General features: G+C 36.7%; 1 protein-coding gene across 5 annotated transcripts in view; it reads left to right on the top strand.

Annotated features, from left to right (window-relative positions):
* DNAJC13 (DnaJ heat shock protein family (Hsp40) member C13) overlaps positions 1 to 14,312 on the top strand; it is a 124,700-nt gene that overhangs the window by 82,304 nt on the left and 28,084 nt on the right. For all 5 annotated transcript variants that reach the window (XR_450889.3, XM_057545165.1, XM_007180932.3 and 2 more), the window contains 9 exons: positions 1,682 to 1,797; positions 2,350 to 2,428; positions 4,147 to 4,282; positions 6,967 to 7,151; positions 7,584 to 7,658; positions 8,680 to 8,799; positions 11,025 to 11,204; positions 11,917 to 12,084; positions 13,865 to 13,978. Coding sequence is in view for 4 of the 5 variants with exons in the window: in XM_057545165.1 (XP_057401148.1) it covers positions 1,682 to 1,797; positions 2,350 to 2,428; positions 4,147 to 4,282; positions 6,967 to 7,151; positions 7,584 to 7,658; positions 8,680 to 8,799; positions 11,025 to 11,204; positions 11,917 to 12,084; positions 13,865 to 13,978 (1,173 nt within the window). In the remaining variant the exon portion in view is untranslated. The remainder of the gene's footprint in view (positions 1 to 1,681; positions 1,798 to 2,349; positions 2,429 to 4,146; positions 4,283 to 6,966; positions 7,152 to 7,583; positions 7,659 to 8,679; positions 8,800 to 11,024; positions 11,205 to 11,916; positions 12,085 to 13,864; positions 13,979 to 14,312) is intronic.

Below are 14,312 nucleotides of genomic sequence, written 5' to 3' on the forward strand. Positions count from 1 at the left end.
AAACTAAAAGACAGTTTTTTCAGGCAGCGTAAAAGGACTTTACAATCTTGATCTTTTGTGACAAAAACAAAACAAACTCAATTTCATGTATATAATACAATTACATACTATAATAGCTTGGTGGGAGCTCGTCTTTATAGCAAATTCATTAAGCTCACAGATGCTGGAGTTAGGCAGTCTGGGGTTGAGTTTCAGTTTGGCCATTAATGGCTCTGTATAACATTCAGTGTACCGCTTGACTTCTCTAAGCCTCAGTTACGGTAATAGTACTACTACTACTAATAGCAACTGTTTCATGTGGTGGTTGGTAAGATTAAGTGAGAATTCACATAAAAAAACACAGCATATTCCTGGCACACACTGGAGGCAGTAAGTGTGACTTGCGCATTTGTATAGTAGTATCTACTGTCACAGTGCCCTTGGGACCCATCCAACTTGAGCCCCTGGATACCTACTGAAAGCGTGGAATAAAGTAGGCCTGGGTGCCCCTGTTGGTCTGTTACTATAGCAGAGGTTTTTACCATTACCCTTACCATCAAAAGACTTCAGAACAATTGCCATTTGTACCACTAGGCACTGCCTCTTTACAGTGCAATGACCAAATGAAGGCAGGTAGATGCTGCTGCTTGTTCCGGATTCAACATGAGGTAGTAGAAAAAGTGTGGACTTTTTAGTCAGACGTAGGTTTGAATCCAGCTCCATCACTTATTAACTGGGAAATATGCAGCTGTCTCTCAGAATCTCAATGTTTTCATGTATTACTGAAATTTTATACAAGAATTAAATCTGCAGTCTGTAAAGCACATACCTTCTTGGCACATAGGCATGCAGCAAATATTAGCTCTTTTCTTCTCACCCCTATCCAGACTCCCTTGTGTTATCTATCCCTTATGTTTGTTTGAATACCAGTATACCAATAATTATGTTAGATCACCTTTAGAAGCATGCCATCATATACTGCTTCCTCCCTTACTACAGTGAATGCTAATTCAAAAGTTTTCTGTACTTCCTGAACGTTTCTTTAACAATTAAAAGTAGAGACAAAAATTGGCAGAGAATTAAAATATCACTTTAGGGACTTCCCTGGTGGTCCAGCGGTAAAAGAATCTGCCTTACGATGCAGGGGACGCGAGTTCAATCTCCAGTCAGGGAACTAAGATCCCACATGCCACAGGGCAACTAAGCCCAGGCGCCACAACTACTGAGCTCTCGCACCTCAACTAGAGCTCACGTGCTCTGGAACTCGCGCACCACAATTGCAGAGCCCATGTGCTCTGGAGCTGCCTGTCACAACTAGAGAAGAGAAAAATCCGCACACCACAACTAGAGAGAAGCCTGCATGCTGCAGCAAAGGATCTCACATGCCTCAACGAAGATCCTGTGTGCAGCAACTAAGACCCGACACGGCCAAAAATTAAAAAAAAAAAAAAAAAAATTAAAATAAATAAATAATAAAATATTACTTTAAAAAAAATAGAGCCCCATAACAAATACCTTGCTATCTGACCATTCAACAGTGCTAGAAGGTGATTTTGTTTATTTGTATTTTAGAAAGCTTTTAATTGGTTAGCCTAGAAATGTCAGTTGAAATAAATACAGCACAACAATTCTGTAACTTAAAAATTATATTCTGAAATAGTTTTACGTTAATAGATATAAATTTTAATTCTCTGTCTTTAAGGTTAAGCTTCTAAAAGATACCCTTGATGCCTGGAAGAAGGAAGTAGAAAAGAAGCCACCTACAATGTCAATAGATGATGCTTATGAAGTGCTTAATCTCCCTCAAGGACAGGGGCCGTGAGTCATTTTCAGTATCATCTTCCCCCTTCTTCTTGCAGTTTGTGTTATACATGAGGAAGAGATTTGACAACAGTGTGTCTAGGATAGTAAATGACAAACGTATAGGAAAGAATGCAGATTTAATTTATCATCAGTGAAGTTTTATAGTAGAATAGATATGTTAGAGAAAAAGTTTAAAAGACATTTTCTTAAGTATAGACTGAATTTGTTCATTTTTGACAAGGCTGATAGTTAAAATAACTTAGAATTATAGTTTGAAGTGACATTTTGAAAAGTTAGTTTAAAATTCTTAGTTCTTCAAAACCCAAATATGGTTTTGTAATTTGAAGTGAATATGGTAACCTTGCATAGGGAATGTTTAGGTTTTATCTTTTCTGTGTAAAGACAACACATAGGAATCATCTTACTTAAATCTTACTGGGTTTAATTTGATATCTACTATATGATCATACACAAAAAAGTAAGGTTCTTAAAATATCATTTTAGATGATTGTGTAAATATTTTCTTGCACCTTACTTAATTCATGAAACAGTTTTCCTATTTTGTAGGCATGATGAGAGCAAGATTAGAAAAGCTTACTTCAGACTTGCACAGAAGTACCACCCTGATAAGAATCCAGAAGGGAGGGTATGTACTGCCTTTGGAATTAGGGCTTTGGGGTTGACTTGCTTTTGCTTTATTACTGTTTCAGCCAGAGAAAAGATACACTCATCTTATGCGCCAGTGTCTGCCTCATAATATATGTCCAGTATATGTTTAATTAACCTCTGACCCACGTGCCCAAGTTTTCAGCATAAATGGTCTTCTCTCATTTTATCAAAAGGACTACCCTGTGACTAGTAACTTTTGGGTTTTATTCTCTTTCCTTACCCATGTCTGTTTGAGAATTAACTCTAAAGGGCAGTCACATAAATAACTGAAACTTAGGATGTGGGTGAACTTAACTCATTTGTAGGTGATGCCATTGCCACCCAGATTGCTTTGGGTAATTTATTTTTTTCTAATGACATCCAACTTCATATCACTCTTAATGAAAAAGTAGAAAATTTGCTTCAGACTTAAAGTCATCTGCTGCCAGCATTCCCTGATCTTGTCTTTTCCAGCTTCCTACTACAGTGCCAATGGAGATTCATAAAAGATAAAATCAGACAAGGACCACTAAAAACAGTACTCATAGTTTGTTACTAGAAACTTGGAGTAATTTCCACTGATTCAGGGCTAGTGTTTTTTATTAGAGACAGGCAGTATTCCTGAATAGGAAGACAGCATTGAAAAAATGTCACTTTTATATGTTTAAGGGATTTTTAATCAAAAGCCTGGGACATTTTTTGAGAAATCTAAAGCAATTCAGATTCATCTGGGAAAGAAAACAATCAATATAGGAAGAAATTTTGAAATTAGAATTAAGTTGCTAGACTTAAACTACCAGATATTAAAATACTCTATAAAACTGCAATAGTAAAATAGTGTTATACTGGTACAAGGATCAACATATAGATAAGCAACATTATAGTATAGTAGTTTAAGAGCACAGATAGAGTCAGACCTGGGTGTGAGTCTTAGCTCTGTCAGCAATGGGCTTTGTGACTTTAGGCAAGCTATTTAACATCTTAAAAATGAAGTTAATAAGGGTACACACCTCACAAGGCTGTTTTGAGGATTAAGTGAGATAATGTATGTAAAGCATTTAGCACAGTGCCTGCCATAGTGCTCAAAAAACAGTAGTTCTTATCATAACTATTTTTATAACAACTCAGAAACTGTCTCTGGTGTGTATGAGTTTAATATGACATATATGGTATAAGCTACTGAAGAAAAATTTTCAGTAAATAGTACTGAGATCATTGAATAACTATTTGGAAAAAAAAATTGTTTCACCTTAAAAGTATACCACCTAGGGGCTTCCCTGGTGGCGCAGTGGTTGAGAATCTGCCTGCCAATGCAGGGGACACGGGTTCGAGCCCTGGTCTGGGAAGATCCCACATGCCACGGAACAACTAGGCCCGTGAGCCACAACTACTGAGCCTGTGCGTCTGGAGCCTGTGCTCCGCAACAAGAGAGGCTGCGATAGTGAGAGGCCCGCGCACCGCGATGAAGAGTGGCCCCCGCTTGCCACAACTAGAGAAAGGCCTCGCACAGAAACGAAGACCCAACACAGCCATAAATAAATAAATAAATGAAAAAAAAAAAGTATACCACCTAGATTACAGTTGGAATGAATTCCTTAATGTAAAAAACAAAACAAAATAGTAACCAAAGAATTTACTGGCAAAATACAAATCGTCTGTGTTCTAAGTTGTAATTCGAGATGTTTACAAAAGTTAATTGTCTTTGGTTACATACAGGATATGTTTGAAAAGGTAAATAAAGCCTATGAATTTTTATGTACCAAATCAGCAAAAATAACAGATGGACCAGATCCAGAGAATATAATTTTAATTCTGAAAACTCAGAGCATCCTCTTCAACCGTCACAAAGAAGGTAAGGCATGTGTTATTCTCAAATTTTGATTTACCCTCCAGCTAATTCTACCATGCTCCTTGTTTCTGCAGCCTATTTCTAATTATTATTGCAAAAGACTCTTAGGATTGCATTTTAGATATAGTAAAAGAGTAGTTTTCTGTAGTTAGACCCAAAATGTTGTTTGTTTTATACCTTCCACTTCTTACCTGTGTTTTTCAATAGTTTACATTTCCAACCAGATTTCATTGTTCCGTCCTAAAGTACATTTCTGTTCTCTGGAGGTACTTGGTTAGTTTTTGTCTTTAGCTATTTAGCAGTAAACATATTAAATGAGATCTAAAATGGACCTGGTATTTAAGGATCATTAAATGTCTTTTACAAGACTGTACCTATCCATAATCTTCTAAAGGCTGAAAACACCAAGAGTGTTCTGGTTTTTAAAAAGCAACAGAAACTTTTCAAATGATCATATATATCCCTTAACACCTCATTTCCTGTGGTAGCTTTCGAAACCCTCTGATCCTCTGGGACAGTTTGAAAAATTTATAGATAAAATAGGTGTGATTTTCTAACCGAAAGTGGGATCCAGCTGCTTGCCATTCAGAAGTCAATAAAGAGGCAAGGTTGGTGGAAAGGAAAGTTTGCTATATTTTGGATGCCAGCAACCAACGGGGTGGGGTGGAGGGAGGGCAGCTGCCTGTTCAAAGGCCGATTCCCCCCACCCCAAACCAGTGGGCAAGAGCTTTTATAGGCTGAGGGAAGGGGCTACATGCAGAAACAGTACAGTCAGCTCTGACAGTCATCTTAAAATTGGTCATGTGGTGGTCTGACCAGTGTCATCTTGATTGCTTTAAGTACAGTTAGTCTTCAGTTCCAGGGTCAGTTTGTTCCCATTTCCTCGAGCCCAGTTCTCAGAATTGTGGCAGCTTATGTCATGGCTATAATCTGGTCATAATGTAGTTAACTTCTTCCACCTGGTAGGAGTTTCAGTATCTATAAGACAGCTCACAGGATATGGCTCAGAATATTATCTGTAGCCTTTGAGGAGGAACTAAAGGTCCTTGACTTTGCTTAATGACTAAACTATTATTTGGTCTCCTTTGACTGTTTGCCTTTGTTTCTGTATTTCCTCACTTCTCTGATTAAACTTATTCTTTGGCTAAAGTTTTTGCACAGGTGGAGGACATGGGGGGCAAGGACCGTAGGGTCCTGCTCTGTTTCAATTTCAGGATACAGGTTATTGGAAATCTCCAGCATGTTTTCAGGGCGATTTGTGGTAGCCCTAACAGTAGCAGCCAGAAAGCTAGGCGCACATTGAGAATTTTTAAGACTCTGTTGAGGGTGGGAGTTGGGTTCAATGTGGCACGTGTCCATTGGCTTGGAAACTAAACTTGGCTTACACACAAAGTGGGAGACCCATTTGCTCTATAGGATGATGGGAGAAAAGAGAGGACAGTGGGGATCTGAGATAAGCAGGAGTGTTGGGTAATTGAAGACAAGCAGGGTTCCAGTATAGGTATTGGAGGGGACAGTGTGGGGATTGAGCAGCTTGGTCATTAGAGAACAGTGATTAATTGATTCACTTTCGCATATGAACTCAACAGAAAACATTTGTAAAGCATTCAGTTATATGGCATTTATCACTAATCAGAATGAGTTTAAAGAAGTCTTTTTCAAACCAGTGGTTGTTTTTTGATGGCTGGTAAATCTGTGTTAGCCACAAGGTGCTGTTGTAGCTCATCATTGGTATATTATCAAGGTCAGAATGTTTTTTCAGGCTGTCTTCCACATTTCCCAAAGGGGGTTTATACTCAGTAAGTTGGGATGGGGGTCCTGATCTGATAGAACTTAACATTAATTCACTCTTCTTCTTATGTATGTATGTGTTAGGACTACTGGGACCAGTTCCAAGGGGCTTTTTTTTTTTTTTAAGCCATTTTAGAAATGAGTTAATTTAAAGCAGATTATTTGTCATCCTCAAAAGGCAAAAAGCTTTATGCTGATTTCAAGTGGGATGACAGAGATACTTATAAAGTCAAAGCCAATTAATTTACATATTTCTGCCTCGTAGGTTAGTTTAAAAAAAAAAGAATGAAAAGAACAAGAATTGAGCACCAGTATATTTCAGATTTCACTTTTAAATTTGCTTATCAAAATATGGAATTAGCCAAATACAGTTAATAAATTAACTTTCTATTTTGTATTCATAGTAACAAATTATATTCAGTATTTTCAAACGTTTATTTTATGATAACTGGTAAAATAGAAAAGTACTCTTGTTATTCAGAAAGCAGAATATAAAATATTCACTCTCATTTAAATCAAATGTTTCTGTCTCTTTATAAAGAGGTATGGGTCTCTGGTGCATTGGCTATGTCTTGCTGTCTGTGATCAGGTGAAAAGTTATAAAGATCACATGGACAACATAGAAAGCAGATATTCTGCAAAGGATCAAAACCACTATACACAAAGTTCAGTTTTAATCTACCAGAAAATACTCTTTTTCTAGTGGAAACATTTTAGAAAAGTCAACCAAACAAGTTCGCTAGTTGAAAAGATCCAAGGGATTTGTACTTGTTTAATTTCTTTTTATAAACTAGAATTAGGAAACATTTAAGATGTTGCATATTTTAATCTTTTTTTTTTTTGGTAACATAATTGAACATAGTGTCAAAATTAACTTAAAACCATGATTATTTCAGATTTACAGCCTTATAAATATGCAGGCTACCCCATGCTAATTAGGACAATAACAATGGAAACTTCAGATGACCTCCTTTTCTCAAAAGAATCACCATTGTTGCCTGCTGCTGCAGAGCTGGCTTTCCATACTGTTAACTGCTCAGCCCTCAATGCTGAAGAGCTCAGAAGGGAGAATGGAATTGAGGTAATATGGAATGACCTTTGTTCTTATCTTCAAGCTAGTTTAGGCAAACTGTATGTCTCTTAGCAGTAAATAATTCACCAAGTACAAATACAGTTGATACAGTTTCTTTAATTTATTGCAACAGATAACATTATTCTCTATATTATAATACCAAAATTAAAATAAATGGAGCTTTATTTCATAACGTGAATTGGAGAATATTGGATTCAAAATTGGTGAGCTTAATATTACTTGCAAAATAGCATAGTGGGATGCTTAAAAAAACTTCAGGGTCCTTTGTTTACTTGTTTATTTAACAAATGTTAATTGAGCAAACATTTCCTTGCCAAGTTTCTGATATTAAAATGTTATTAATGTTTTATCCCTACCAGAAAAGGCTTTTCAGACTCCAAGTCAAAATGGACAGTTAATGGCTGACTTCTTTTTCTGCAGGTGTTACAAGAGGCATTTAGTCGCTGTGTGGCTGTCTTGAATCATTCTAGTAAACCAAGTGACATGTCTGTACAGGTAAGACTAAAACATATGGTTCCAAGAAAGTTACGCTAGACCAGTAGTTCAGACTTTAACATCTGTGAGAATCACTTGGAGGGCTCATTAAAACCTGGGTTGCTGAGCTCTGCCTCCCAGGTCCCCTGCCCACAGAGTTTCTGATTCAGTATGTCTGGGGTGGGGCATGAAAATATGCTTTTCTAACAAAATTCCCAAGTGATACTGATGCTGTTGGTCTGTGTATCACACTTTAAGAACCACTGTGCTAAATCATACGTAATCTGTTGGCTTAATTTTTTTTTTCTTAAAATAGAGAATGATATAATGAATCCCTGTGTCCCCTTTACCCAGTTTCAAACATTTGTCATTTTGCCACTTTTGTTTCATTATCTTCCATCCCCTTCCTTAATTTCCTTCTCTACCTCCCTCTCCGATCCCTAGTGTTTTCATTGGCTTCTTTTCTGTTGAATTCTTTAATAGAAAATCCATCAGGAGTTCATTAAGATCACTGTAGATGCATCTTTTTATGTGGCCTTTTGTTTATGCCAGCAAAATTTAGAATATAAAACAATCGAGTACAGGCTTTTGAGTTTCATCCTATTTTTAAGTATAGTACGTTATTAGAATTCTGGACAAAAATACTTTATTCCAGAGGTTGGCAAACTTATTTTTATAAAGGGCCAGAGAGTAAGTATTTGAGGCTTTCAGGTTACTTACAGTCTGTTGCATATTTTTATTTGTGATTTTTGCAACTCTTTCAAAATGTAAAACCCATTCTTAGCTTTCTGGCCATACAAGAACAGGTCATGGTTGACTTGGCCTGTTAGCCTTAGTGGCCATGGTTTGCCAACCCTGCATCTATAGGGAATCTTAACCAGAAATACTAATAATTCAATAGAAATGTTCTGTTTAATTTTGGAGTGTCATATATACCATTAAGCATTATTCACGAATCTCCGCTGATTTGATTTCCACTGTCTTAAATAAGGAATGCACACGTAACTTTTTTTTTTTCTTCTCTCTTTTGTGTTGTCTGCAGGTGTGTGGACACATAAGCAAATGCTATAGTGTGGCCTCTCAGTTTGAAGAATGCAGAGAGAAGATCACAGAAATGCCTGGCATCATCAGGGATCTCTGTCGGGTGCTCTATTTTGGCAAGGTAGAGGTCATCTTTACCACTTTCTGGATTCAGTCAGCAGTGGGTTTTCTTGTCAGGTAGCCAGTCCCCAATTTATAAACAAGTTGTTTTCCTAAAATTATTTTCAAGTAAATTACATTTTTCACTGAAGCCTTGCTGTAAATGGTGGCTTTTGTTCCTGGGCTGGCCCACAGAGAGTAAGACTAGAGTGACATATCTAGAGGGAAGTTGGTCTTATGTGAACATTTGAACAGAGGCATGGAAGCAAGAGAGAAGACTAGACTAAATCAATCTAATGAAAGTAAATGACCATGTAAAACCTGAAACTTAAGAGTCGAGTCATTGCCTGGTGGGAAGGCTATAGGGATCTGAGAGCTTGCTGTTTCCTCCCAGTCTAGTACTGCCAAGGGAAGTTGTCTGTGGGTGATGTGATAGGTGGCTGGGAAGGAGAGTGATTTCTCAGGTAACTGGGCAGAGTAACAGTTGTGTTGGAATAGAACAGGATTGGAGTGCTGATCCCAGGCTAAGGTATCTAGAAATAAGAAATCTGATGAAAATAATGTCCTCAACTATATTTACTTGATGTCCTTAGAAGTGTTTAATAAGAATGCAAACTCTGTGTCATGGACATATATACACTACCAAATGTAAAATAGATAACTAGTGGGAAGCAGCCGCACAGCACAGGGAGATCAGCTCGGTGCTTTGTGACCACCTAGAGGGGTGGGATGGGGAGGGTGGGAGGGAGGGAGATGCAAGAGGGAAGAGAAATGGGAACATATTGTATATGTATAACTGATTCACTTTGTTATAAAGCAGAAGCTAACACACTATTGTAAGGCAATTATACTTCAATAAAGATGTTTAAAAAAAAAAAAAAAAAGAATGCAAACTCTGGTATAAAGAAGTAAATCTGTACACCTGCACTAAAGATATCATTGATACACTTAAGATCACTAGCATGTGCATTGCTATTAATGCCTTATCAGTATTTTTAAAAATTAAAAATACAAGAAGTGAAACAAAGAAAACTGTATTCCCAAGTCTTTGACACTAACTAGCCTCAAAGATAGTAATTCTGATACAAATCAAAACCACAATGAGCTATCACCTCACATTAGTACAAGAAGTGAAACAAAGAAAACTGTATTCCAGTCTTTGACACTAACTAGCCTCAAAGATAGTAATTCTGATACAAATCAAAACCACAATGAGCTATCACCTCACGTTAGTGAGACTGGCTATCACCAGAAAGTCTACAAGTAATAAATGCTGGAGAGGATGTGGAAAAAAGAGAGCCCTCATACACTGTTCACGGGAATGTAAATTGGTACAGTACAGCCACTATGGAAAACAGCATGGAGATTCCTTAAAAAAACTAAAAATAGAGCTACCATATGATCCAGCAGTTCCACTCCTGGGTACATGTCTGGAAAAATGAAAACACTAATTTGAAAAGATACATGCACCCAATGTTCATAGCACTATTTACAGTAGCCAAGACATGGAAACAGCCCAAGTGCCCATCAACAGACAATTGGCTTAAGATGTGTATACACACACACACACACACACACACACATGCAACAGAATGTTATTCAGCCCTAAAAAAGAATGAAATACTGCCATTTGCAGCAACATGAATGGACCTTGAGAATATTATGCTTAATGTAATAAGTCAGAGAAAGACAAACACTGTATATCACTTATATTTGGAATCTAAAAAATAATACAAATGAATGTATATACAAAACAGAAACAGACTCAGACATAGAAAACAAACTTATGGTTACCAAAGAGAAAAGGGAGAGGGAGGTGAGGAAGGACAAATTAGGAGTATGGGATTAACAAATAAAACTACTATACATAAAATAGATAATAAGGATCTACTGTATAGCACAAGGATTTATACCCAGTATTTTGTAATAACCTATAATGGAATATAATCTGCAAAAAATTCAAATCTCTATGCTCTACACCTGAAACTAACACAATATTGTAAATCCACTATACTTCAATTTAAAAATTAATTAGTTTTCTAAAAGTAGTAATTCTGTGTTTTTTCACAGGGTTACTTTTAATTTTAGGCTTTAAAAGATATAAGATTCAGATATAAACTGGAATTGAAAATATAAGAGGAGATAAACACACAATAAGATAGCTAGCTTGACATACATTCAGAGCCTGTTTCTCTTGGGAGCTTTTTTTTTTAATCCTGTAATCAATTCCATTATTCTTATTCTCAGAGTATTCCACGGGTGGCAGCTCTTGGGGTAGAATGTGTCAGCTCTTTTGCTGTGGATTTCTGGCTACAGACACACTTATTGCAAGCTGGAATTTTGTGGCATCTGCTTGGTTATCTGTTTAATTATGACTACACACTAGAAGAGAGTGGTATTCAGAAAAGTGAAGAAACAAACCAGCAGGTAAGCACTACTTTAACATTGAATTTGAACCCATACCATAGGTTAATGCAAAGCAAAGCCCTAGCTCAAAGCCTCAAAGGCATAAACTGTTTTTCAAGATTATTAAGCTTATTGCTCTTTAAGCCCCAAAACTTTTTATCTTAACCACTTATCTCGGAAGGATTCGAGGCAAGGGAATTTGCAATAGCATATTCTGGACATAACTTAATCTTTTCTTGATTACTCAGAGTCACCTTTATTTTTGCAAAATTATGGTTGTGTATCACAGGGAGATCATAACAGTGTTGTTGGGGCTAGCTCCCCTAAACACTTGAGAACTTACCTGATTTTTACAGATATTTTTTTTCTGTCTGTCCTTTCCTGTTCACTGTCATTCATTACTCATATTGTGATATGTGCCTCTAGCGATCAGATCTACCTACCCATCCCTATTCCCCACCCTGTCCCCCAGTGTGCTTCTTCCAGTTATCTACAAGATACCGTATTAGGTATAAATGAGTACACAGATTCTGATGGTCTTTCATATAAATGAAAGAATAAGCTCTAATGCATAAACTCTCTGACATCAGTGTTGGGGACTTTTTTGTTTCTTTTTTTTTGCTTTCTGTTCCTTAATATGTTCCATACCGTTTTGATTCCATAAAGGTACTGTTGCCTGTGTAAGACAGCAGATCTATTTTAATGTCTTAATGTCTTAATTTTTTTATAACAGGAAGTAGCCAACAGTCTTGCCAAACTGAGTGTCCGTGCTCTAAGTCGCCTTGGAGGGTATCTGCCTGAAGAACAAGCAACACCAGAAAATCCAACCATAAGGAAAAGTGTAGCTGGCATGCTGACCCCCTATGTTGCTAGAAAACTTGCTGTAGTTAGTGCTACTGAGGTACGTGCTTCAAAAGTAGCCTGGGTTTTTGATAAATATTGCAAGATTCTTTAGATAGTAGGGGGATATAACAATGTTGATTGCTCTCGGAAACCTAAAAATTGAAAATGCTCACATGCTTGTTCTCTCAGCTAAGAAATTTGGTTTGTTGTTGTGGCTTGATGCTGATGTTATCAGCTCTACAAGTCCAGTTTCTCTGTAAGGGTAGATTAACTTCATGTTTCTCAGCTGTAGAGCTCCCCATAATTCTTGATAATATTGAATCAGAAAGGAACAGGACAAGAGAGTGAACTTGGAATGGACAGAGAACTGGGAGTCAGGAGACCCTGAGTCTATTTTTAGCTGTTTGTTATAAGCTATAACTTACTTACAGTCAGCATTGAAATCGTAAAAGTCAGTATATACACACATATGCATTCATGACAAAAATAAGTATGATCGTGGCAGATCGCCCAACCTCTTCTGTGAGAATCATTGAGAAACAATCTAAGCATTAGAGAATTAACCTATAGAAATCCATTAAATAGAATATCTTGAAGCCTCAAATTGTAAAGGTATATGGGAAGACATTAAAAGATGTTTAAAGTATTTTAAGTGAAAAGGTTAAATCCCATTTTTGGTATTAAAAAAATGAATGAATGGATGGATCTGTATCAGTATGTTAACTGTAGTTATCCCTGAATTGTAGAATTGTAGGCTATTTATATTTTATTTCATTTTCTCTGATGATCATCTAATAGTTTTAGAAGAAAAAAGGCCTCAGTGTTCCAAATGTAAAATATTTTTAGAACTTATAAACAGCTTATTTGTTTTTTTAATCTAATCTGATTGAGTCTGTTTTTTAGTGCAAGACACTGCCTTTCAGATCCCCTGAGTAAGAGGGAAGAGCTTTAGATGCCGATCTTGATCTTGGTTCTTTTTCCGGACTTTGTGTTCACCAGTGTGAAGTATTCTGCTGACTGAAAACATTCTTTCCAGAAATACTAACAAGTTGTTGATTAACTACTACAGGAAAGAAAAAAAAAGTAACACTTCAAAATTTTGGCCTGGACTCCATCTGGATTTAATAAAATGCTTATTTTAAACTGCCACTTCTCAGAGTTTTAAAATTTTCTTCATGATAAATTTTTTCAGTCATTTTACTTAACTAGTAGTTCATGTTTTGAAAACAAGGGTTGGATTTCTTTTTGTAAGATGGAGGTAATAACCCACTGCTTTCCTCCTAGCACAGAGCTCTGTAAATGTGAAGTGTAAAAAGTTCTTATTAAAACATTTAGGGAATTCCTGGTAGCCCAATGGTTAGGACTCTGCTCTTCCACTGCCGAGGGCCCGGGTTCAGTCCCTAGTCAGGGAACTGATATCCTACAAGCCACAAGGCACGGCCAAAAAACAACAACAAATATGTATGTAAAGGCAGTATGGTATGATTCTTTTTAAGCTTACATTTACTGAGTTTATAAAATGCTTTAACACAGAATATCGTCTGTAGTTTTCACAAAGCAGAGCAAATGTTAAGAATGTGAAGTCAAACAGATTCAAATTTGAATCCCAGTTTCACCACTTAAGGGTTGTGAGACCTGGGGCAAATAATTTGATCTTTCTCAGTCTTGATTTTTCTCAGCTGCAAAATGGAAAATATTAACAAACTTGCTAGAATTATTGAGATCTGTTATACTTAAGGCACCTATTACAGTGCTTGGCATGTCATAGACAATTTTAATGAATGGTAATTTCAATATATTTCCTAAATATTATAAAACAGTAATGTTCTTTCTCCTAGATTTTGAAGATGCTTAACAGTAACACAGAGAGCCCCTATTTGATATGGAACAATTCTACAAGAGCAGAACTACTTGAATTTCTTGAATCCCAACAAGAAAACATGATTAAAAAAGTATGTTATTGTTTTATAAATTTCTTACTCTAATGGAATCTCTGGAAATATAACTTAGTATTGACGAAACAGAAACCCATTATTTCTCCATTGCGTGTTGATCAAGCCTATAGCTTTTGCTACCTAATATTTGGCCCATTTAATAATAGCATTCTTATTGTATTTAATATACATTAGGATTTTTTGTTGTGTTTTTTTTTTTTTTTTTTTTAATTTCTTTCGTGTGAGGGCTTTCTCTAGTTGCGGCAAGTGGGGGCCACTCTTCATCGCGGTGCGGGGGCCGCTCTTCATCGCGGTGCGCGGGCCTTTCACCACCGCGGCCCCTCCCGTTGCG

This window comes from Balaenoptera acutorostrata, chromosome 4, assembly GCF_949987535.1.
Source record: "Balaenoptera acutorostrata chromosome 4, mBalAcu1.1, whole genome shotgun sequence".
Classification (NCBI taxonomy): Eukaryota; Metazoa; Chordata; class Mammalia; order Artiodactyla; family Balaenopteridae; genus Balaenoptera; species Balaenoptera acutorostrata.